This window comes from Rhinatrema bivittatum, chromosome 5, assembly GCF_901001135.1.
Source record: "Rhinatrema bivittatum chromosome 5, aRhiBiv1.1, whole genome shotgun sequence".
Lineage (NCBI taxonomy): Eukaryota > Metazoa > Chordata > Amphibia > Gymnophiona > Rhinatrematidae > Rhinatrema > Rhinatrema bivittatum.
The window spans coordinates 268280694-268304902 of record NC_042619.1 but is presented as its reverse complement, the minus strand read 5'-3'; the positions used below and the strand labels follow the sequence as shown (position 1 = coordinate 268304902).

The 24209-nt window shown below is 43.1% G+C and overlaps 1 protein-coding gene across 1 annotated transcript in view; it reads right to left on the bottom strand.

Moving 5' to 3' along the window:
* Positions 1-474: 474 nt before the first annotated feature.
* PCYOX1 (prenylcysteine oxidase 1) overlaps positions 475-24209 on the bottom strand; it is a 72127-nt gene continuing 48392 nt past the window's right edge. Inside the window, exons 4-6 of the mRNA XM_029604003.1 lie at positions 15814-16025; positions 13994-14146; positions 475-10301 (exon numbers count right to left, since the gene is read on the bottom strand). Of these exons, the coding sequence (XP_029459863.1) occupies positions 9640-10301; positions 13994-14146; positions 15814-16025 (1027 nt within the window). The 3' untranslated portion in view covers positions 475-9639. The remainder of the gene's footprint in view (positions 10302-13993; positions 14147-15813; positions 16026-24209) is intronic.

Below are 24209 nucleotides of genomic sequence, written 5' to 3'. Positions count from 1 at the left end.
ATTAGATTTTGCTTCTATTGCTAGTTTCTTTTCAAATTCTCTTGGTCTACCTTATTAATGTTTTACATCTAACTTGCCACTGCTTATGTTCTTTTTAGTTTTTCTCAGTTGCATCAGCTTGTAAATTTCCTGAAAGATGTCCTGGCTTTACTGCCTCTTTCACCTCATCATTTATCTGTGTTGGCAGTTGTGTGGTCTTTCTTCAACCTTTTTTAAATGGAATAAATTTTACCTGGGTTTCCAAGATTATATTTTCAAATACCATCTATGTGCCATGCAAACTATAAACCCTTGCAACTGCTCCTTTTAGGTTTTTTTCTAAATTTTCTCTTTTTATTGTAGCATTTAAGTAAAACTACTGCAGAAGAATTTAATTTGTTAATGTCCTGCCTCCAGTAATTATGCCAAATTCAAATGCATTATGATCTCTATTGCTAAGTGGCCCCACCAGTTACACCAGATCCCTCAGTCTTCCGATGACTAGATCTAAAATAGTTTTCCCCCTTTTTTTTTTAGGACAATCTGTTCCATGAAGCATTCATTTATGGCATCTAGAAACACTACTTCCTGAGCATGTGCAAATGAGACATTTACCCCATTAATACTTGGTTAACTAAAATCTCTCATTATTACTGGTGTTGCTAATTTTATTGGACTTTCTAGTTTGTTAGCATTTCACTGTCTGATTCTTCATCCTGGCCCTGTGGGTGGTAGTATACATTCACTGCTATACGTTTCTCTGTCACATATTGGAATTTCTAGCCATAAAGATTCCACAGTGTATTTTGTTTCCTTTGGGACTTTTATCCTGCTTGACTCTATGCCATCTTTAACACCCTCCACCCATTTGAACTGCCCTATCCTGTCACTATAATTTGAACCTTGGAATCATACTATCTCATTCGTTATCCTTCTTCCATCAGGTCTCCAGGCTACCTATTATGTCTATATCCTCATTAAGTGCTATACATTCTAACTCTATAATCTTATTCTTTTAAACTTCTGGCATTCACATTTAAAGTACATTTTTATTTTTAACTTTATTTATAATCTGCTCGTTAGTTGATACGGGTAATTTGGAATCCTTCATCATTGCTCATTTCCTAGCATTCAGACAGGTTAATTCATGCACCTCTACCAGAAGATGGAGAGAGAGCAAAGCTGACATCACGGTATATATACACCCCTGCACTGACAACAGCCCACAGTAATCTCCGTCTCCAGCAGATGGTGGACTTGCATCTCTCTACTGGGGATTATTTAAAAGAAAAAAGGAAAGGAGATTAATCATGCACCACTTCTCCTGAGGTGATACCTTGTGGTCCCTCCTTCAGTTGAATTTTCCTGATGTGATATTGGATGATTTCTCCCCCAGTCGAGTGCCTCAGTCCGGTAGCCGGTTTTCTGGTGTGGATTTAGCTGCCAGGAGAGAATCAGCTGAAAGGCCAGGGGGGTGCAGGAAGACGAGCACAGCGGTGAAGTCCTTAGCCCTCTCCCCCCAAATCTGGAAACTGACTCTGTACTCAGCTGGGTCGGACTAAGCTCAGGTAAGGGGATGTAAAAAAACAAACAAACAAAAAAACCCCCAAAAAACCCCAAAACCTACACATAAAAGAGATAACTTTAGGGGTTTCTCGCCCCCTCTTCTGATCTGGTCTCTCACACTCTCTGCACGCTGATCAGTCGTTCATTCCCACCTCTTTGAGGAGATTAAGGAGTCCGAGCAGTGTTGGCGGGTTGAGCAGTCTTTTGGCTAGTCCCCGCTCTCAGGCTTCTCAGAGACACTGCGTGGTAGGCTGCAGCAGCATTCAAGCACCTACTTCTGCGCAAGTCTGCCACAAAACAGTGACTAACGTTGGTTCATGCCTGCACGTTCAGGTTAGGCATCTGTCTGGATCACACGGATTGGGCGTCCAAATTTTGGGCATCTGTTGTTCAAGCGTTCATCGGATCCTAGTGTCTAAGCTCTTCATCCTTGTCAGACTACTGATGGGACATCCTATCTCAAATAAAAGCACACCCATATGTGGGCGTTCGGGTTATTTTTGGGCTTGCTGTCCAGCCTTGCCTTATACAGATGCACAATTGTCAGACGCTTGTGTATAAGCGTGCTGCTAGTGGAGAGCTTATTCATGGTGCCAGTAGCAATGCAGCCTAAGCATCTTGCAATTTGCACTACTTGCCCTATTCGGGCATAACAGCAGGGTGTCCCCTCTAATCTTGGCAGCACTGCCTGGAGGCCCAGGAAGAGTGGTCTCCCGCTGAATTTGCTGAGCTCAGCCCTTCCCAGCAGGATGCGGGAATGGGACCAGAGAGGGATCTGTCAGACGTTTTGCTTGGTTTTGAGGCTCCCCTAACTGAATTTTCAGCAGGGGAGGACTGCACAGGGGGCGCCACTCCAATGCCCCCTGGTTTTGGTATGGATCCTGCCACCCTTCCTGGCTAGAATTTCTTCAAGGGCTGCAGTCCCTTCTATAGGCATGTTCAGCAAAGCCATCCAAACCTGGAAGTTCAGGATCGCAGGCTGGGGAATCCCGCAAGGCTGGTGCCACAGATAAGTGGGTTCCACTGATGGAGGACCCCCTCTTGGTTTGAATGATGAGGATGACCCCTTACTCCCTGGAGGATGTGGAAATCCCTCCAGGTTTGAAGCCGTGTAGATGGGTTGCCAGCTCTGATCTCCCGGACACGGACTATGCTGGGAGTGCCAGGTGTTGGCTCCATGTCTGAGCCAAAGAAGAATCCCATTTTAGTTACCTTGATTGGTCTTGAATGGAATGCTCAGGAAGCCAATGTTAAAGGGGGCAAGCCCTGGAAGGGCTGTACCCCCTGGATCTGGTAGTGAAAGAGCAGTTGCATTTCCTAACGTGGATGCGCTAGTGTGTGCAGACTCCAAGCGGCCGACCTTTCCTGTAGAGGCTATCCTTTCCCAGGCCTTTCAGGCGGTGGTAATGGATTGCAGCTAAGCCGCGTGCTGCTCCCTGGTGTCTCGCATTTCTGCTATTTCAGAAAGTCAATGAGCCAGGTTTGCAGACCAGGGCAGCGATGGAACCGGCAGCCGACCTTTTGGAGGATGTGGGCTGCGCCTTTGTCTGTTCTCCTGCAAGCAGGGTGGCTTGGGTGTTAGCTGCCAGGCTTAAGATATGGATGAGAATACAATTTCAATATCTAATCTTATGAAATTGCCCCTTAAAGGATCACACGTTCTGGGAATTGGAATAAATGGCCAATTGGTGGGGTGAGTCCAAGTTTCCTCAGTTGCTGGAGGATAAAAAAAAAAAAGCAGACACCATGCTCTTTCAGTGCAAAGGCCATGCTAGGGGTTTCAGACATTTTCAACCCTATAAAGAAGTGACTTCTCAGAGGGCTCGTCCTGAGTAGGTCTCAGTCCTTTCAGGCCAGATAGCTCAGACAGGGTGCAGGCTTGGGTGGCAATGCCTCCCGACCCCCTCCTAGAACAGAAGATAGGGGTTCGCCCGTCTCCTTTCATTGATGGGTCAAGATCACGTTAGACCAGTGGGTTCTGGAGGTGATAATGGACGGCCGTGCTCTGGAGCTTCTGCATTCCGTGGGACACATGACATCTCCCTGCGACTCTCCTGAACGAGGCTGGCAGTGGAGGTTCCATTGTCGAGGCCCTTGAGCTGGGGAACCGTGACTCCAGTGGTTAAGACACAAGAAAATACAGGCTGTTATTCTGTTTATTTCACTGTATCCAAGAAGGAGGGTTCCTTTTGCTCCATCCTGGTCCTAAAGGGAGTCAATCATCATTGTAAGTGGTTCGTTTACACATGGAATCTTTACATTTGGTAATAATGGCAGTACAGTCAGGGGAATTTCTTATGTCTCTGGATTGTCAGAGGCATATCGTCATATTCCCATTCGGCTGGAGCATCAACGGTTTCTATAGTTTGTTGTTTTGGGGCGACATTATCAGTTTTGAGTGCTACTTTTCAGTTTGGCCACCATGCCCAGGACCTTCTCCAGGTCTTGGTGGTGGTATCGGCAGTGTCAAGACAGGTTGGCATTCTGGTCCGCCCGTACCTAGACGTTTGGCTAATTTGGGCCAAGAGCATGGAAGAGCATCTTCAGGCCTCGCGAAAGGTGGTCTTCCTTGCTGCAGTAACTAGGTTGGGTGGTGAACTTGGCCAAGAGCAATGTACAGCCCTCTCATATGCTCGAGGATCTTTGTGTTCATTTTCGACATGAAGTACGGTAGGGTGTTGCCGGAGGTTGCATTCAGAAACTGATAGCACAGGTGCAGCTATTGACAGAAGCAATTCGCCCAGCGGTATGGTCTTACCTGCAGGTGCTTGGTTGATGGCAACCACCCTAGAAGTGGTTCCGTGGGCAAGGGCACATATGCGTCGTCCTCAGCACCCACTGCTTCCATGATGGAGTCCACAGTCTCAGGACTTCTCGATATGGATTCAGTTACCGATGGAAGCGAATCATCTAGGAAAGGATGTTTCCCTATGAACATCGAACTGACTGATACGACAGATGCAAGCCTCCAGGGTTGGGGGGCTGTCAGGAGTTGATAGCGCACGGGTGCTTAAGTGCAGAGGAGTCTCTCTGTAGCATCAATCATTTGGAAGCATATGCTGTTTGGCTGGCATGGTTGCAGTTAGTTGACTACTTGCAGGTTCAAGTACTCCGAGTAATGTCAGACAATGCAATGACAGTAGCTTACGTCAATTGCCAGGAAGGCACCAAGAGCCAGCAAGTGTCACAGGAAATAGTCCAGCTCTTGGAATGGGTGGAAGTACTTCTTCAGGAGATCTCCACCTCCCACACTACAGTAAAAAAAATATGACAGTCTGTTTTCTCAGCAGGATCCAGGAGAGTGGGAATTGTCAGACAAAGCATTCCAGCTCATAGTAGGCCTCTGGGGCCTACAGTTTCTAAATTTTCTGGTGACATCACACAATGCGAAAGTTCCTCCCCCTTTTTTCAGGCACAGGGGAAATCTGAAGTTCTTGGGCATCGATGCTCTCAAGCAAAAGTGGCCAGAAGACAAGTTTCACTATGCTTTTCCCCATGGCCCATGTTGGGCAGAGTGATTCGGAAGAGCAAAAGACACACAGGACTGATGCTTCTGGTGACTCCAGATTGTCCCAGAAGGCTGTGGTATGCACATCTGTGGAGGGTCCTGGCAGACTCTCCTTTCCAGTTGCGGTCCACAGGGACCTGCTACGACAGGGACCTAATTCTTCGTGTAGATCCTGATATATGGGAAGCCTAACATGAAGACTGTGGTCCACTCATTTATCCAGAATCCTTTTCTTTCTTGGCCTAACTCAAACTGCTGGCATACAAGGAACTCAGACTGACCTGAGCTGGAATGGCTACTGAGAGACATCTGGAATGAATTCAGACCTAGCCAGATATGATGAAGGGTCATGAGGTCACAACGAACATATGGACCAAGCTATGTTCTCACGGACTGCTGTCTCGACTTGAGGGGCCCAGTGTAACTGGATATTCCCATAAGATTAGAAGTCTGATTAAAAGACTGGCACAGGAGTGACAGAACAAAGAACTACTAAGAACTCCTAGAATGATTGATAGCCATCAGCAGACACACGTGGGTCTATGCCTAACTGGATCTTAAGGTAGGAGGTGGGACCAGGGAAGCTTAGACATAAGTTGATTTGGAAACAGGACACGTGGTACCCGATACTCTATCCAGTCCTATTAGGGATCATTGTATGTTTTATCTATAAAAGTCAGCACTCACAATCGCTGGAACAGGCAGCAGAGCTTTGAAAAATAAAAGAGCTCCCTCTCTGTCTCCCAGAGGTCTCATAAGATTGGCTTTCAATATTAAATAATAAACTTAAATTGGTTTGTATTAAAGTTTGACCTCTGTGTATTATTGAAGCAGCACAATTAAGCTACTTTTAATGGCACAACCAAATTAACAATCCTTCTCGATTTTCTCTTACGGTATGGTCTTTGAAAGGGCTCAGTTGCTGAAGTGAGGATATTCCATTGCTGTCAATTCCACCTTGCTTCGAATGTGAAAGTTCTCCCCCCCCCCCTTTTTAGCTTATATTCGGGTTGGAGAGTGTTTGAGGCTTTGCATGAGGATTGAAGCGTGCTTCCTTGTTTGATAAAGATCCCGCTCATTTCGGAATTCTTAACAGGATAGGTCACTTAAGAGCTTGAAAGTGCAGATGGCAACTCTTATCTATTTCAAGGGTCAGGTGAATGGTGGACCCTTGTAGGGTGTAAAGATTCCATGCGAATATGGCCCAGTTTTGTAGGGGTGAAGTTTCTTCATCCTCCCTTGTGGTTGCAGGTGCTCTTTTGGAGCATTTATCTGGTTCTAGGGTTTTGGCCATTTCCACTTTTCAACCACTGTGTAGCCTCTCCTTGAGGTTAATTTTTTGAAGACTGTGTTTCTTGCAGTGATTTGTTCTGCATGTTGGGTCCAAGGCATGGGCTCTTTCTTCCCTGGAACCGTTCCTGCATGCGACTCCAGTGGTGGCCGGCTTCGGGCTGTTCCATCCTTTTTTTTGCCAAAAGTAGTCTTGGATTTTCATTTGAACTTATCAATTTCCCTCCCAATACTGGTCAGGGAGAGAGATGTAGATGAATATAGACTGTTGCGGACCTTGGATGTCCAGAAGCATCTGATGTAGTACTGGAGGTTATTAAAACCTCTCAGAAAAAGACTGACTGCCTGTTTTGTTCTCCATGATGGAGGTAAACAGGGTAAGTTAGGCTAGCAGGCTATGATAGCTCGCTGGGTTAAGGAAGTTGTCACGGATGCATTTGTGGATGCTGGGTAGCCGTTACCTATTCAGGTTTGGGCTATTCCATTAGGGCTCAGGCAGTGTCATAGGTGAAGCTTCGATTATTGTCTCCTGTCGAGATTTGCTGAGCTGCAACTTGCTCATCCTTACAAACTTTTTCCAGGTATTACTGTCTAGATGTGCAGGCCCAGGAGGACGCAGCCTCTTTGAGTGCGGTGTTGGTTGGACCGCGGGCAACCTCCTGCCCTGTTCAGGAGTAGGTTTGGTACATCCCACTAGTCGTGGATTAACCTGTCTGAATGCTGAGAAATTACCACTTACCCGATAATCCTTTTCTCTAGTAAAGACAGGTTAATCCACCTTCCCACCCTTGGTTGCCAGTTTGTGGTTCGATGGTCCTCCTGAGTGGCTGGGTGTCTGAGGATAACTGGTAAGTGTAAGTCTTAGTCCCTAGATGTGATGTTACCCTCTTTGCTGAGCTCAGAGTTTCCCATTGACGGAGTACTTGAGTAGATGTCTGTTAAATTTTATAATCAGGTGTTAGTTTGTCCACAGTTGGCTTTTGCAGAGAATATACCATGACATCAGCTTTGCTCTTTCTCCATCTGCTGGTAGAGGTGCATAACCCATTGGTCATGGATTAACCTGTCTTCACTAGAGAAAAGGAAATTATCAGGTAAGTAGTAATTTCACATTATTTCATTTCAACTGAGTTACTTAAGTCTTTACCATAATCTCATCATTGGGGATATTAAAATTTCCCTGTTATGTCAGTATCCTTAGAAGATACCTCTCTCCAAACCATGTGTTCCTGAGCGCCTGTCAGCTTTCTCCATGATTTAGTTTAAAAGCTGCTTTCTTTTTAAATATTAGTACCAGCAGCCAGGTCCATCGCGTCAGACTTTCCTCCCCATTTTCTAATAACTGTAAAGTCCTGCTCCCTGCACCATCACCTGATCCACGCACTGAGACTTCAAAATTCAGCCTGCCATTGGGGTCCCTTGCATGGAATGGGAAGCATTTCTAAGAATACAACCCTGGAAGTTCTGGATTTCAATTTCTACCTTAACGCCTCCATAAAACCTCTATCCTGCACCTTCCCTGTGTCATTGGTACCTACATGCACCACGATGGCAAGCTCCTCCCAAAGCTCTCTAAAATCCTATCTGGATGATGTACAAGATCTGCTACTTTTGCACCAGGTAGGCAAGTTAACAAGCAATCTTCATGCCCACCAACCATCTACACCTCTAATGAACAAATTTCCAACTACAGTGGTAGTCTTACCCATTCCCTCTCCTGTGCATATGTCCTAGAGACATATCCTTAGTGCAACAGGATAATTAATCTCTTGGTGTGCAGGTCCTAGCTACAAAATCACTTCCTGTCACACCAAGGTGATGCTCTCCTTCAGATGAGCTTACTTCTCTATAGCAGCCTAGGGCTATAAGACTGGAGGTGGGCCCACCCTACTATGACCCCGGAGGTCTCCTCTATATATCTGTTTGTCTCAGCAACTCCAGGTCTGCCATTCCAGCAGCTAGAGACTGGACTCATTTTATGAGAGCCAGCAACTTTTTGAACCAGGTACACACATACAACTTCTCGCCAATAAGTAGATAATCATAAATGTGGTACTTGGTGCAAAAGACTGGGTAGTTCCCATCCTGCTGCTGGACTGCTGTCTCTTATCTTCATTTTTTGAGTTAAAGGTAAAGTTGTGTAAGAGGTAGGGACAACTAATCCAATTTAAAATACTCTAAAAAATTTAAGGGACTTTATTTTAAACTCTTTATCAGTGAACAGTTAATCAAGGTTAGAATATATGTTCTTCTCTAATTGACTCTTATTGTGAAAAGATTCCCATTTAATCTTCTAATCTGAGTAACATTCAATATATGAAAATATGCGACTGCAGGAGGAGGGTAGGAAAATCAAAAACTGCTGCTTACTACATCAGGAAACAGCTTTCTTATGTTTGCAGAGCAAAAAAATTGAATATAGCAAGCTCTTGCACATAGAAGATAAAACATTAACCCTTTAATTCCCCAAATTCTCACAGAAAGTTAAAAAAAAAACAAACACACAACTTTCTAATTCCCTTAACACACAGAGTAATTTTTTAACCCTCTATTTCTTTTGCAAAAAAAAAACCAAAACAAAACATTTTTTTCCCCAGCAAAACCAATACTAGAGTCCTGCTCACCCACAGCCGATGCAGTTTCTGCTTTCAGCAATTCTTCAGGAATTGTATTTATGGTAATATTTATTTTGATATACCAATTTTTCCATTAGAACTTCAAAACGGTGCTCAAAAAACACTATTTGTGCGCAGAACGTTAGTGTGTGCATAAAAGTTATGCTTACAAAATATGAGGACCAAAATACATGGTTTATGTGCATTGTTCTATGCAGAAAACATGAGTTAAAAGCATTAGTTTTGTGCTCCTAACATTTTTTGTGCCCATAACATAGCATAAAGGTTTTGCTCCTAATGCACAGTTTCTGTGCATAAACTATTTTGTGCATCAAAATATGCTTTATGCACATAAGTCATGCTTTGCGTGTGTTAAGCATGCCTTTGTGCACACACTTTGCATGTTAGTGTGCTTTTTTTTTTTTTTTTAAACTCCTGATACATTTAGCTTACTGCATTAAATTCCATGTATCCAAGTGGACTAATATGGCAACCACAATTCTTTGCTTTCTATACCGGGAGTTAACTCTCTTTAGCATGTGAGTAAAGAAGAGGTGTGCTGAAGTTCAGCAGAAACCTTTTCTCACGTCTTATTATAAACAAGGCCAGAATTACTTATTCTTTCCAGTAAAGGCTGAAAGGCCTGCCTTGTCCCTCCCATCTTTCTCAAAGGCAAAATACTCAGAGCTCAGACTTGAGTTTTTCATGTAAATCCTCTTGGTCGATCCTATCCACTTTGCCATACCAATGGTGATGGGCAAGGAGTGCCACGTTCTTAGCTGCAATAGCACTCATTTCCATAGCGCTGGCTGCCCTTTCTATGGCATTGATGTAATACATTCGGTCATGGAGGATTATTGGTGGGCACTTCTCAGGGGGGTTGTACTGAGGGTATGCCAGCCACTTCCTTTCTGACACGGAATCATAGGAGACAAACAGCAAACGCAGCTGCTCCTCTGTCAGAGACTTGGGTGAGAACACTTTCCAGATGCGGTGGCTGGCTGCCTGTTCCACGGTGCCATTCCCCTCGACTTTCACCGGAGACACCGCACCGATGCTATTCACAAACAGCTTGGAGTTCTCTGTTGTCAGAATGCCTGATAAGCTGAAAGCAGGGGGCTCCTGCCAGCCAAAGAAGGAAGCGTTTATACAACCATGGATGAACGTGCTCACAATATGCTGGTAATGCTTATGAAATGTCTCAATGGGGGGATTGAAATTGAGAAAATTGATGCCGGACATCCCATTATCCAAGGGGGTGGCAATAACAATAATGTCATACAGGTTTGAAAGGGTGCCCGACGCAGTTTGGTAGCTCACTTCAAACAGCTTGAGTGTACTTCCTGCAAGAACAAGGAGAGAAAGGAGGCATTTCATTAAAGTATGCGACCTGAGCATTGGATCTCAGAGGGTGCCTTGCTATCATGGGAACGTCTCAGTATCATGCAGTAATGAGCAATACCATGAGCTTCCTCCCCCTATGGATCAAGGTCAAACCACAGCCATCCACCATGACCCTGCCCACTAGCGGGATGATAATTTCAAGAGGTTATGTTCTGGTTCTAGGTCTTTGGGGGCAAGCTTATCCTGTGCATTTTTTCCCTCCTACTGCATAAGATGTGGCGTGCTGGGTCAGACAAGTCCATCGAGCCCAGCATCTGGTCTCTGACAGTGGCCAGTCCGCTTACAAGTATCCATCAGATCCCAAATAATTGATCTATATCTTGTATCTCATTTCCCCAGGTCTACCTGGCTAATAACTGTTCCTGAAGGAAAAGTCCATAAACTTGTCCAACCATCTTTGGACTCCCACTTATGTTATTTGCTTTGATTACATCCTCTGACAACAGATTCTATAACTTGATTGTGCGCAGAGTGAAAAAAAAATACTTCCTATGATTTGTTTTAAATCTGCCAGTTACTAGTTTCATGAAATGTCCTCTAGTCCTAGTGGGGTGATAGTGTCTATCACCCCACTAAGTGTCGACGAAGCAGTGTGACATGGCAATAGCCAAAGTCAGAAGAATGCTAGGCTGCATAGAAAGAGGAATATTTAGTAAGAAAAGGGATTATTTTTTACCTATTTTACTGATTCTATGTATTATTTTTTATTGTATTGTAAACAGTTGTGACGGCTAGTTCCAAACACTGGTATAAAAAAGCCTATTAAATAAATAAATAAATAAGTGGTAATCATCTTGTACAGGCCCCTGGTGAGGCCCCACCTGGAGTACTGTGTTCAGTTCTGGAGACCGCATCTCAAAGGAGAAAGAGACAGGATGGAGGCAGTCCAGAGAAGGGCGACCAAAATGGTGGGTGGTCTCCATCGAAAGACTTATGAGGAGAGGTTGAAGAACCTGAATATGTATACCCTGGAGGAGAGGAAGTGCAGGGGTGATATGATACAGACCATCAGATACTTGAAAGGTTTTAATGATCCATGGTTGTCAACAAACCTTTTCCATTGGAAACAATTTAGTAGAACTAGGAGTCATGATTTGAAACTCCAGGGAGGAAGACTTAGAACCAATGTTAGGAAATATTTCTTCACGGACAGGGTAGTAGATGCCTGGAATGTCCTTCCAGAGGAAGTGGTGAAGACTAAAACTGAAGGATTTCAAAGGGGCATGGGATAAACACTGTGGATCCCTAAAGGCTAGAGGATGGGAATAAATAAAAAAGCTTGGGGGTAACCTGCACAGAGCGGCAGTTACTACCCTTAACAGAAACATGGGGGTAACCTGCATGGAGCAGGGAAGCTTGCTGGGCAGACTAGATAGACCATTTTGGTCTTTTCCTGCCGTCATTACTATGTTACTAGGTTTGGATAAGTTCTTGGAGAAGTCAAGTAACAGCTATTAATCAAGTTGTCTTATGGAATAATCACTGCTATTACTGGTATTAGTAGCATGGGATCTACTTAGTTTTTGGGTACTTGCCAGGTACTTGTAAGACTGGATTGGCCACTGTTGGAAACAGGATGCTGGGCTTGATGGACCCTTGGTCTGACCCAGTATGGCAATTTCTTATGTTACCTATTTTCCCCATTGGGTCTGCTTTCCATTTTTGAAGGACACCCTTTTGATATGAATTGTGTCTTTTACCTCACTATTAAACCACAATGGCAGTTGTTTGGCTATCTTCCTACCTTTTTAATGTATGGAATACATTTTATCTGAGTTTCAAGGATGGTTATTTTAATCAATGCCCACTCCTCCTGCAAGTTTTTATCCTCGTGAATCCTTCCTTTTAGTTTTTTTTTCTAATACATTTCTGAATTTTATCATTGGTTCTCTTTTTATGGTTAAATGCTACTGCAATAGTTTTCTTTAGTATTTGCCCACCAGGGATTATGTCAAAATTAAAATTACATTGGAGGTAATTTTCAAATGGTTTTCCATGTATAAATGGACTTGAAAATTCTCTCTATTATAATCACTGTTGCAAAGAAGATCCACCATCTTTATATCTTGCATTCCACTGAGAACTAAGTCTGATGTCGTTCCCCTCCTGGTTGGTTCCATGACCAATTGCTGCGTGAAGCACTCATTGATGGCATCTAGAAACTTTATCTCCCTTGCATGTCCTGCTGTAATATTTATACTGTCAATACTCAGGTAATTGAAGTCTCTCATTATTACTGTATTGCCCATTTTACTAGCCAGTCTATCTTGGTTAGCATTTTACAATCTGTTTTCTCGTTCTGGCTGTAGTAAATTCTTACTATACTCTTCCCTTTTACCCTTGGAATTTCTAGCCATAAAGATTCCAGAGTGTAGCTTGTTTCCTGCAAAACCTTTATGGATTTGTAGTTTGTTTTCATAAAAACAAAGTAGGGCTAATTTCCAAACCTAGCTTCTGCTCATCAGGTCAAGCAACCAGGGCTGCAGCGAAAGCAACATTCAGAAACCCCAGGGAGAAGGGGGAGGCCATCTCCTATTGTACAGCAGCGACATCTAATGGCCAGGCTTGGAATGCCAGGTTCTAGAGAGAGCTCTGGGCTGTCAACCCCAACCGAGGGCTGAGAGTACAATAGGGGAGTTAAACAGGAGCAAGGGAAGGGTTCAAAATTACTCCTGGGGGAATTCTGTGCACAAAAATTTTAAATTCTGTAAAATTTGAATACTTTATATTGATCAAACAACATCTCCCAGTCTGAGTAATTAAATAAAAGTGCAACACAGAGAAGTTAATACTCATAGATGCAGAATTCTAAATATTTTGAGAATTCCCCTAGATGTACACTGTAAGATTGTCCCTTCCACTCTCTCTCCCTACTCCTCTGGCCAGACTCCTTTTACTCTGCCCTCTCAGGCTGTCCACTATCTCTATCCAGGCTCATCCCCTTCCACTCTTATCTCCACCCCCCTTCTTAGCCATCCACTCTAGAGTTTGACCCTCTCATATACAACCTCCTCACACAGCCTCCCTCTGTCCCTCTCTCACACAGGCTCCCTGCCCCCCCCTCTCTTGCACACATGAACACCCATCCTCACATAGGCTCCCTCTCACACACACATACATACATACATACACACTCCCTCACACAGGCTCCTTCCCCCTCTTTCTCTCTCACTCACACACACACTTGCTTTCTCTTTCATGTAGGCTCACAGGGTCTCTTGCCTCATCTTCGGCTAAGGGTGGTAGGAGCACTATCACAGCCCCACCAGGCTTCTGTTCCTTAGGGGTATGAGAGGGATGAGTTCTGCTCACGGCCTCGCCAGACTTCTCTCCAAATTCTGTGCAAAAATATACAAATTCTGCACAGCAGAGGAATTCTGCACTGTGCAGTTGTGCAGAATTCCCTCAGAGAACAAAATGCAAGGAAAAAACCCTAGAGTTGTGAATGAAGGTTCATGACACTGGTTCCAATGTAGGAACAATAGGAAATTGTCAGGCAAAAGAAACCAAACAAACAACCAAAGCTGCACTAGGATAGGAATCAGCTTGGTAGTGCATAGCTGATGAACCCCAGAAAAAAAAAAATTGTTTTTGGCTTTTAGGAGTTAAGGAAAATAAGGCTCAAATTAACCTGTCCGCCGGGGCCTTGTCTTCTCCTCTATAGAAAAAACTGTACCCAAGATAAACTGGGCTTTGGAAGAGTAAAGTAGTCCAGAACAAACACGCTTGTTGCCACCTTCCACTGCCCAGAGCCCAGAGTCCGTACCAGCCAGCGACACAGCACCTACCAAGAAAAGAAGTCCAGAAGAAGCTGTTACATTCCTTCTGCAACAAGGCTACGCTTCCCAGAGCCCCAGTCCTCAACCCACCACCACAAGTTCTTGACACAAACTTCAAGCTTCTTTCCAGTAGACTACTGTAATCAAGTTAATCATCTTGGACAGAGAAGTGCACAGGAAAATAGCACAAAGAACTGACTTAATTCACCAGCAAACACTTGTTAATATCCCAAGTTTTTCCCTTACAGTTATGGAAACAATATGCACACATCAAAAGCAAGGAGAAAGAGAAAATATTTTACAACTGAAGGATCTAATCTTGTTTAGGTTTACTTTATTGGTATGGGGCCACCCGGCTGCCCACTAATGGCCCTAGATCCCTGCCATAGGAGTCAAGACAGCTAGAGGGTGATATTTTATCAGCACCTCTCCCTAAGGACTGTCTGGGATGGCTGGACCCCTTTCCTAGAAGTAGGTGAAGAGAGGCATTTTAGTTGAGAGTTTGAGGAGTGAGGAGCTTTTTGGAATTTCTTTCAGAGTAAGGCCTAACACCTCTCTGGGTATATTCTGGAGGATATTTCCTTTCTGGGCACTGCCTGCCAGTCTGGACCTGCCTGTGGAGGCTATGCTTAGTATTTTTCTATTTTTTGCTGAGGTATATTGGAGTAGAAGTCTTGGCCCTTTTAGTGATGGCAATTCCCCGGATCCAGAGGCCAGGTCACCGAAGACCTGGGAGGGCCCTGTCTAGCAGAGAGATACATCTACAGGGACAGTGATTTCCTTCCAGAGGAGATTTTAGTCTGACAGCATTTTACCATTTTGTTGGTACTTTGGGTGCTGGGACAAAACCCTAAGGGAGAAGGTGAAGGACCTGAGAGACCCCACCCTATGGGACCAGGACATAGATAGGATTTTTTTCATGTTCTACAGGGGCCCCCACCCATAGTAGGCATTTCCCCAGAGGCTGGAGCATCTTACACTCAGTGACCCAAGGACCTTGAGCTCATAAGACCCCACACAAAGAAGAGAATGGACCTTCAGCTGTAAAACCCACTCTTATTGATGAAGATTTATTTAACTTCTTTCAAAAAATCAGTAACGTTTATTTCAACACTCGGTTCTGTGTCTAGCTAATTTGTCCCTGCAGCACCGTCTCGCAAAATCCCAGAGAGAGACACATACACAAGGGAAAGTACATCCCTGCCTTCACCACCACAGCAAGAACTCACTCCTTAGGGAAATATTGTAAGGAGAAAGGATAGTGAAGACAGCCCCAGAAAACCTAAATTCTTTTTTGTGCCCTTTTGGAACTGCCAAACCCATGAAAAAAGGGTTACATTTGATATACTGCTGTTCTAGAAACCCACAGCGGTTTGCAATATAAAACAGCATATCAAAATCCAATGGAATTTGTAAATGCCAACTAAAATCCTAAATAACTAAATAAAACAAAAATTAGACATAAAACATTACAAACAGGTCCTGTACAATACCTAAAATATAAATTAAATCAGAGAATTCAACTTATAACTACTACAGAGGCCAAGGCAGGAAACATATACATTTGAAAAAGCATAGCTTAAAAAAACATGCCTAAATAGCCCTAAATTTGTCATAATTAGATTTCAAAGGCCAAGACTCAAGAGTAAGCAAGGAAGACTGAATTACCTACCAACAAAGCCATTAATTTTTGCATTTTGGCCATAGTTAACCCTCATGGCAGGTGTGACTATTTCATGAATGAATTTTTGGGAGAAGCCGGCTCTCTGCATAATTTCATCAATGGTGCAGTTGATTTTGTGTGTGAAGTCATTCCCTCCTATGGCGTGAAGCAGCGACTCTACAGTGCTGAAGGAGTACTCAAATGACTGATAGCGGTAGATCCTTAAATTATAAAGAAAAGAAGAGGTACTTGTTATTGGGAGCCAAAAGCATGGCTCCGTGTCACTTCAACAGGCTGGGCCAGTCCTGGCTTTTGCTGCTTTTCATAAATCAGAAATAAAAGTCCATCGATGCACAGGGATTAAAATGAGGACTGGTTCATCAGTCTGACCAGATAACTTGGAGTCAGTTAGTAAACCAAAAAAAAAGAGAGACTGAGCTCAACCATTTTCTCATTTCCCAGATAAGTGAGCAATTTTGCATTGTACATCACTATGAACACTTTTCTGGTAAAGCAATTAATTAAATCAAAACAATGAACAAAACAGGATATCAATGGCCCTCATGTTCCTGTTTCTTTATTTCAGGGTTTCATTTTGGCACAAGCAAGCAGCATGGCTGTTGTGTTGGTATTGCTCCAAGTGCCTTGCTCAAGGTCACATCATTTTTGTTTGATTTACATTCTGCTTTTTTCAGCGCTTCAAAGCGGATTACATTCAGGTATTGTAGGTATTTCCCTATCTCTAGAGGGCTTACAATCTAAGAGCCTGATTCATTAAGCTTTTTTCCCCCTAGACACAGAATGGGGGAAAGCCTTAATGAATCAGGCCTTAAATTTGTACCCAAGGCAACGGAGGGTGAAGTAACTTGCCCAAGCTCACAAGGAGTGGCAGTGGGACTTGAATCCTGATTTTCCCTGGTTTGCAGCCCGCTGCTCTAACCACTAGGCTACTTCTAGGTGACACTTGAAACAGAAAATCTTAACTGATCCGGGGTTTCACACAACTCTGAAACGGTGTTTCCCCAACCTTTTCAAGCACAATACACACTTACATTTATAAAAACTGTGTGGCATAGGCAGTGCGAGCACGGAGGGGACTCATATGAATAGCTAGGGAAGCGCTGAAAGCCTCATCACTCCCTCTTCCAAATTTGAAAAAACAAAAAGGGAGAGAGGGGTAGAGAAACTGCATCCTAGAGACTTTTTTTTTTTTTAGTTAACTGACCAGCCTGTGCCTTGGCAGGAGGCTCTGACGGCTCTCTCACACCACCAGCTTTAAATGGATGTGGTTATGTATACACACACACCACACCCACACACATGCAGAAACTGTGGATCCCTAAAAGGTTGACGTTGGAAATGAAGAAAGGGGGTAACCTATGTTAACATCAAGTGTAACACTCATCCAGCCTCACCAAATACTACACAAGTGAGAGACCTAGGAGTCCTAATTGACAATCACCTAAACCTGAAAGCTAACATCAACAAAACCACCAGAGACTGCTTTTATAAGCTCCAAGTGCTGAAAAGAATAAGACCTCTCTTCCACACACATGACTTTAGAACGATTCTACAATCAATCATTTTCGCAAAGCTGGACTATTGTAACACCATCTTGCTTGGTCTCCCTTCATCACACACCAAACCACTGCAAATGGTCCAAAATGCCTCCGCCCGAATACTCACTAACACCAGGAGAAGAGAACACATAACCCCTATCCTGATGGGCCTCCACTGGCTGCCCATCCACTTCAGAATAATCTACAAGGCCATTCTCACCATTTTCAAAAACATCCATCAATTAGCCCCAATTGATCTCCATATCCCACTACGATTACACAACTCAACAAGACCGACAAGAGAAGCTTACAAAGGAACACTTCAAGTACCTCCAGCTAAAACTACCAGACACATCACGCTTACAGATCGGGCCTTCTCCACAGCCGGTCCAACTATATGGAACTCCATTCCCCCAGATCTTAGAATGGAACCCAGCATCTCAATCTTCAAGAAAAGACTCAAGACGTGGCTGTTCACACAGGCCTTTCCTAACTCCAACATTATTTAACTTCCATCAATCAACACACTTCGCTAGTATTAGCATTAATAGCCTCCTCTTACAATGTTGTTATATTTATATAATTATCTGATCTACATTTCCCTTCTTACTCCAAGTTATTGATTTCCTTGTTACATGTAACTGCTTTTCTGCACTATTGTTCAAATTGTAAAGTTTATTATAATCACACCCCTGTTTCTTGTGAACCAGCATGATGGGACTATCGTCTTGAATGTTGGTATATAAAAAAACTTAAATAAATAAATAAATAAATAAAATATTTCTGCATGGGGGTAACCTGCATGGAGCGGCAGTTACTACCCTTAACAGAACGCATGGGGGTAACCTGCATGGAGCGGCAGTTACTACCCTTAACAGAACGCATGGGGGTAACCTGCATGGAGCGGCAGTTACTACCCTTAACAGAACGCATGGGGGTAACCTGCATGGAGCGGCAGTTACTACCCTTAACAGAACGCATGGGGGTAACCTGCACACTGGTACAGTTACTACCTGCTTGGACTATCTGCCATCACCACTCTGTTACTATGCATACATAGTGTGCAGACAGCTGCTGCTGGCATTTTTCCTTCACTTGCTACCCATGAATTGCCCTCAGCTATCTCCACGGCTCCTATGGCACTAGAAGAAAGAGTAAGTTGCATTTGTAGGTTTATCCACAGCTTCAGGATGTTTTTCAGCAACAGTTCCTTGGGCTTCAGCCATAGTTTGGCCCAGCTGTTGTGACAAGAGGAGTATCACTTTGGAGCCCCCTCTGCTCTCAGCTATTTTACCCAAGTTTTGAATTTCAAAAACACGGACTTTGTCAAAATGGGGACGTACCTGGAGTAGAACTAGAAGACTGGGAGAAAATGAGAGAGATGGAACGATTACAAAAGCAACAAATCTATATGTTAGAAAAGTAAACAAAAGAGAAACAAGAAACCGATCTGGTTCTCCAGTGAGGTGACTGATAAAATAAAAGCAAAAAGAACAGCGTTCAAGAAAGATAAAGGATCCCTAAAAGAGGAACACAGGGAAGAATATCTGGTGAAACTGAGGGAGCCAAAGAAAGAAATCAGGAAAGCAAACCGTCAGGCAGAAGAAAGGATTGCCAAAGAGGTAAAGCGAGGTGACAAAACATTTTTCAGATACATCAGAGAAAGGAGAAAAGTCTGAAGTGGTATAGTGAAATTGAAAGGGGGACAAAGATCAATGTGTGGAGAGAGATGAAGAAATTGCAGAAATATTACACAAATACTTCAGTTCGGTGTTTATTTATATATTTAGACATTTTATATACCATCGTTCCAAATAAAGATCACAACAGTAACATTCATACTATAACTCAACATCAGTGAAACTATGGAGGTAGTATTCAGAAACATAGAATTATTATGACTGATGAAATGCTCTAATACATGTTAACTAAGGATCTAAGACATCGGACAAGTAGTACAGAAGTTATATTTTAACAAATTTTAAACAATAGTCAGTACACTGTATTAAGATACTTCCATTCTCTCGTTAGTTTATTACTCATTCTTCAATTACTTTATCATTAAAGAAGACCCTGGAGAAGGACCATCATTAGTTAACAAGACTGTAGATAGGGGTGGAGTAGATGAAACTCTGTTTACAGAAGAGAATGTATGGAAGAGCTAGGAAAACTGAAAGTGGACAAGGCCAAGGGGCCTGATGAGGTTCATCCCAGGGTACTGAGGGAGCTCACAGATGTGCTGGCAGGTCCATTGAAGGACCTATTCAATAGATCCCTGGAAACAGCAGTGGTGCCGCAAGATTGGAGAAGAGCGGTGGTGGTCCCACTTCACAAGTGGGAGCAGAGAGGAGGTTGGAAACAAAAGGCTGGTTAGCCTCACCTCAGTGGTGGGAAAATTAATGGAGGCTCTGCTGAAGGAAAGGATAGTGAACTATCTACAATCCGGTGGGTTGCTCAACCTGAGGCAGCATGGATTCAACAGGGGAAGGTCCTGTCAGACAAATCAGATTCTTTTTTTTTTTTGATTGGGTGACTAGAGAATTGGATCAGGGAAGAGTGCTTAATGTGATTACTTGGATTTTAGTAAAGCTTTTGATATGGTCCCACATAGGAGAATCGAGAAGAAAATGAGAAGCTTGGGAGTGGGTGCCAAAGTAGTAGCATGTATTGCAAACGGGTTGACTGACAGGAGACAATGTGTAATGGTAAATGGAACTTACTCTGAAGAAAGAACAGTATTAAGTGGAGTGCCACAGGGATCTGTTTTGGGACCAATTCTGTTCAATATCTTTGTGAGCAACATTGCGGAAGGGATAGAAAGTAAGGTTTGTCTGTTTGCAGATGATACTAAGATCTGCAACAGAGTGGACACGTCTGAAGGAGCAGAGAGAATGAAAAGTGATTTAAGAGAACTTGAAGAATGGTCAAAGATCTGGCAGCTGGGATTCAATGCCAAGAAGTGCAGAGTCATGCACCTGGGGTGCGGCAATCCAAAAGAGCTTAATGTGATGGGTCGCGAAAGGCTAAATGCACACGGACTGGGAGAGGGACCTTGGCATGATAGTGTCTGATGATCTGAAGATGGAGAAGCAATGGGACAAGACAATAGCTAAAGCCAGAAGAATGCTGGGCTGCATAGAGAAAAGAATAACCAGCAAGAAAAAAAAAAAAAGAGGTGATAATGTCCTTGTACAGGTCCTTTGCGAGACCTCGCCTGGAGTACTGCGTTCAATACTGGTGCCCATATCTCAAAAAGGATAAAGTCAGGATAGAGGCAGTCCAAAGAAGAGCAAGCAAAATGGTGAATGATCAGCACTGGAAGACTTATGAGGAGAGGCTGAAGGATCTGAATATGTAAACCCTGGAAGAGAGAGGTGCAGGGGAGATACGATACAGACCTTCAGATATCTGAAAGGTTTTAATGATGCACAATCGTCAAACCTTTTCCGCTGGAAAGAAATCAATAGAACTAGGGGTCATGAAATGAAACTCCAGGGATGACGACTCAGGACCAATGTCAGGAAATATTTCTTCATGGAGAGGGTGGTGGATGCCTGGAATGCCCTTCCGGAAGAGGTGGTGAATACAAAAACTGTTAAGGAATTCAAAGGGGCATGGGATAAACACTGGATCCCTCAAGGCTAGAAGCTGCAAATAAAGAAAAGAGTGCATGTGGGGGGGGGGTAACCTGCTGGTGTGGCAGTCGCTACCCTTAACAAATAAGCCTTGATACTGTTAATGCAACTCCATCATTGCTCTCTGCTTCAGTGGCAGTGAGAAAAGGGGAATTGGATTCAGAGAGCAACCAAGGGCCCCAACTTTTACAGTTTGGGGAACAAATAAACATTGGGGTAACTTGCTGATGGGGCGCTTAGTAATCACTAAGCCTGATACTTTTGAAGTAACTCCAACATTGCTCTCTGCTTTCACAGCAACAGTTAATGAAAATTGGATTCAGACAGCATCCAAGGGCCATGACATTTATGGTCTGGGAAACTGATAAGCATGGGAGTAACCTGCACAGTGCAGAAGATATTGGCATAAGCTTGCTGGGCAGACTGGGTAGATCATTTGGTCCTTTTCTGTCTTCATTTCTATGTTCATATGTAACAGGATCATATCATCCAATTGCCCCAGCTTCTCAGTGCCTGCAAACTCCTGATCCTTCCCTACCCTCAGCTTCTCACCAAGCATGGACCCATCTCTCTTGATCACATCCTATCTTGGGATCAGCACTATCAGCAGTTTTATTTAACATTTACATGGCTCCACATTGCAAGTTGTTCTCAGATTTACATGACATGCAGCTCTTGCCTGTAAAGTCTACTTAGTCTGCAGCAGTGACCATCTGTTTATCAGCAGTTAAAGGATAGCTTATTCATAATACATTGCCCCTCAATATGCAGAAGACCCTCAATATGCAGAAGACCAAGGTGATCATCGTGAATTGATTTTCATTTACTGATGGTCCATCCTCTTGATTTTGGAGAGGGCAGTTTCTCCAAATGGGTTTGTTTTGTGCATACCTCGACAGGCATGAACTTCATTCGTAAATCAGGGCATGTTGGGGATGATCTGAATCTCTCAACTTTTCTGCCAATATCCATCTTAGTACTTGCATTGTTCCAAAGAGAGCCTTCTTCTGGAATTCATAAGGTGTAATCTTAACAGGCAGCATATCTAGATGCACTTGAAAATTTTTCTTAATCAGACCAATGGCCCCCAATATAATTGGGACTATTTCTATATCTTTCTGCCACATTTTCTTAGTGTCTAATTGCAGGTCATGGTACTGACACCTCTACAAGCAATGCCGTTCTTGTGTTCTCCTTCACCACGATATCTAGTTTTTGTGCATCGCTCTTCCTGTTGGTGGGAATAAGAATGTCCCAGGGGTTTCACAGCTTCATTCGCTATTTTATTAGAGTTGTACTGCCAATGTTTAGTTGGTACAGCTTCCAATGAATAAACCGTGATCTTTGGTATGCCTCTCTGTATACAGGCCTTGTGACATCAGCACGTCACATCCTGCAACGAGTTGTGTAACTGTTTCCAGTTCTGTTTTGCAGAATCTGCATTTGTCTGTTTTACCAGTCTTTTCTATGCTGTGCTGCAATTACCAGTCTCTCATCCATAGATTTTAATACACCTCTTCTCAACCACTGCTATGTCAAATCATGATCCACATGCATTTGCTGAAGTAGCTCTCTGTACTTCCCACTGTTCCTAGTTTGTGCCAGTTATCCTTCCTTGCTTGCTGATCTGGTTCTTTAAAAAGAGTTTCTTTTCTCGCCTTGCTAATTCTGTGGCTTCCTTACCTTCGTATACAGGTGGATTGTCAGTCACTCCCACTATCCACTGGAACAATTGTCCTAGCTTAAGGACGGAGAATGGTTGCTCGCTTTCATACTTCTGTGTATTTATTTATTTATTTATTTAGCATTTGTTTATATACCGAGGTACAGCTGACAATGCCTTCACTCCGGTTTACATTACAACGAACCAGTTACATTTGAATTCATAACATTAAAACAGAGATTGAAACAGAACATTAACTTAATAAAAGTTAATAAGAACATTGAACATTAGATAAGAATGTATGCAACGCTTGAGGTTGACGGTTGAAGCCGTTAATGAGAAGGAAGGTTTCTGCAAGTCGGGGCGAGTGTCAGAAGGATTGCTGGAATAAAAAGGAGCGAGAGGTGGATATGAAAAGGATTTATGCTCTGTTATCAATGGGTGCACAGTCATTGTAAGACTGTGAGAGTAGCCATTCTTTAAGTTCTTTTTTAAAAGATTTAAGATTTTCTTGAGAATTGAGGTGTAGAGGTAATGAGTTCCATAATTTTGGACCGACTATAGAGATGGCTCTATTTCTGGTGGAGGAAAGTTTGGCTTGTGGTAATGACGGGACATCCAGTTGAATTTTATATGTAGATCTTGTTGTACGTGATGATTTATGCAGATGTATAATATTGTCCAGGGTAGTGAAGTCTGCTTTGTGAATTGTCTTGTGTAGAATTGTGATGACTTTGTACTCTATTCTTTTTTTAACAGGTAGCCAATGTAAGTTGTGAAGTACTGGGGATATATGGTCGGATTTTCTTTTACCAGTCAGGACTCTGGCAGCTGCATTTTGGAGTAACTGCAGTGGTCTTAAGGTTGCATTGGGAAGGCCAATTAGAAGGGAGTTGCAGTAGTCTATACTGGAGAAGATGAGGGTTTGAAGAACGGTTCTGAAATCCCGGGGGTGAAGCAGCGGTTTTAGGTGTTTGAGTATTTGAATTTTGAAGAAGCCTTCTCTAGTTTTTGTTGCAATGTGTTTTTTAAGATTTAGCTCATTATCTAGCCAGAAACTTTGAGATGGATTTGAATGTTGTCAAATTGGAAGGGAGGAGTGTATGTTATACCAGAGTTTTTTCTTGTAATTAGTATACATTCTGTTTTGCTCATATTTAAGCATAATTTTAGGTTGTTTAGCAGTTTTCGTATTGCTTCCAGGTGTGAGGCTGCTTTTGACATTGATTCTTCTAAAGATGAAGTAATGGGAATGAGAAGTATGTCATCAGCATACATGTAGAAAATAATGTTAAGGCTAGTTAAAAGATGGCATAAAGGAAGAAGGTAGATATTAAAGAGAATGGGTGATAAAGCCGACCCTTGAGGAACTCCAGTATCCAGAGGGATGGCCTCGGATGAAAAGCTGTTGTAGGAAACTTTGAAAAATCTGTTTTTAAGGAAAGAGGAAAACCAGTTAAGGGTTTTTCCAGCGAGCCCGATGGATTCCAAACTAAAAATAAGCCTTTTGTGGTCCACTGTGTCAAAGGCTGCTGACAAATCGAGGAG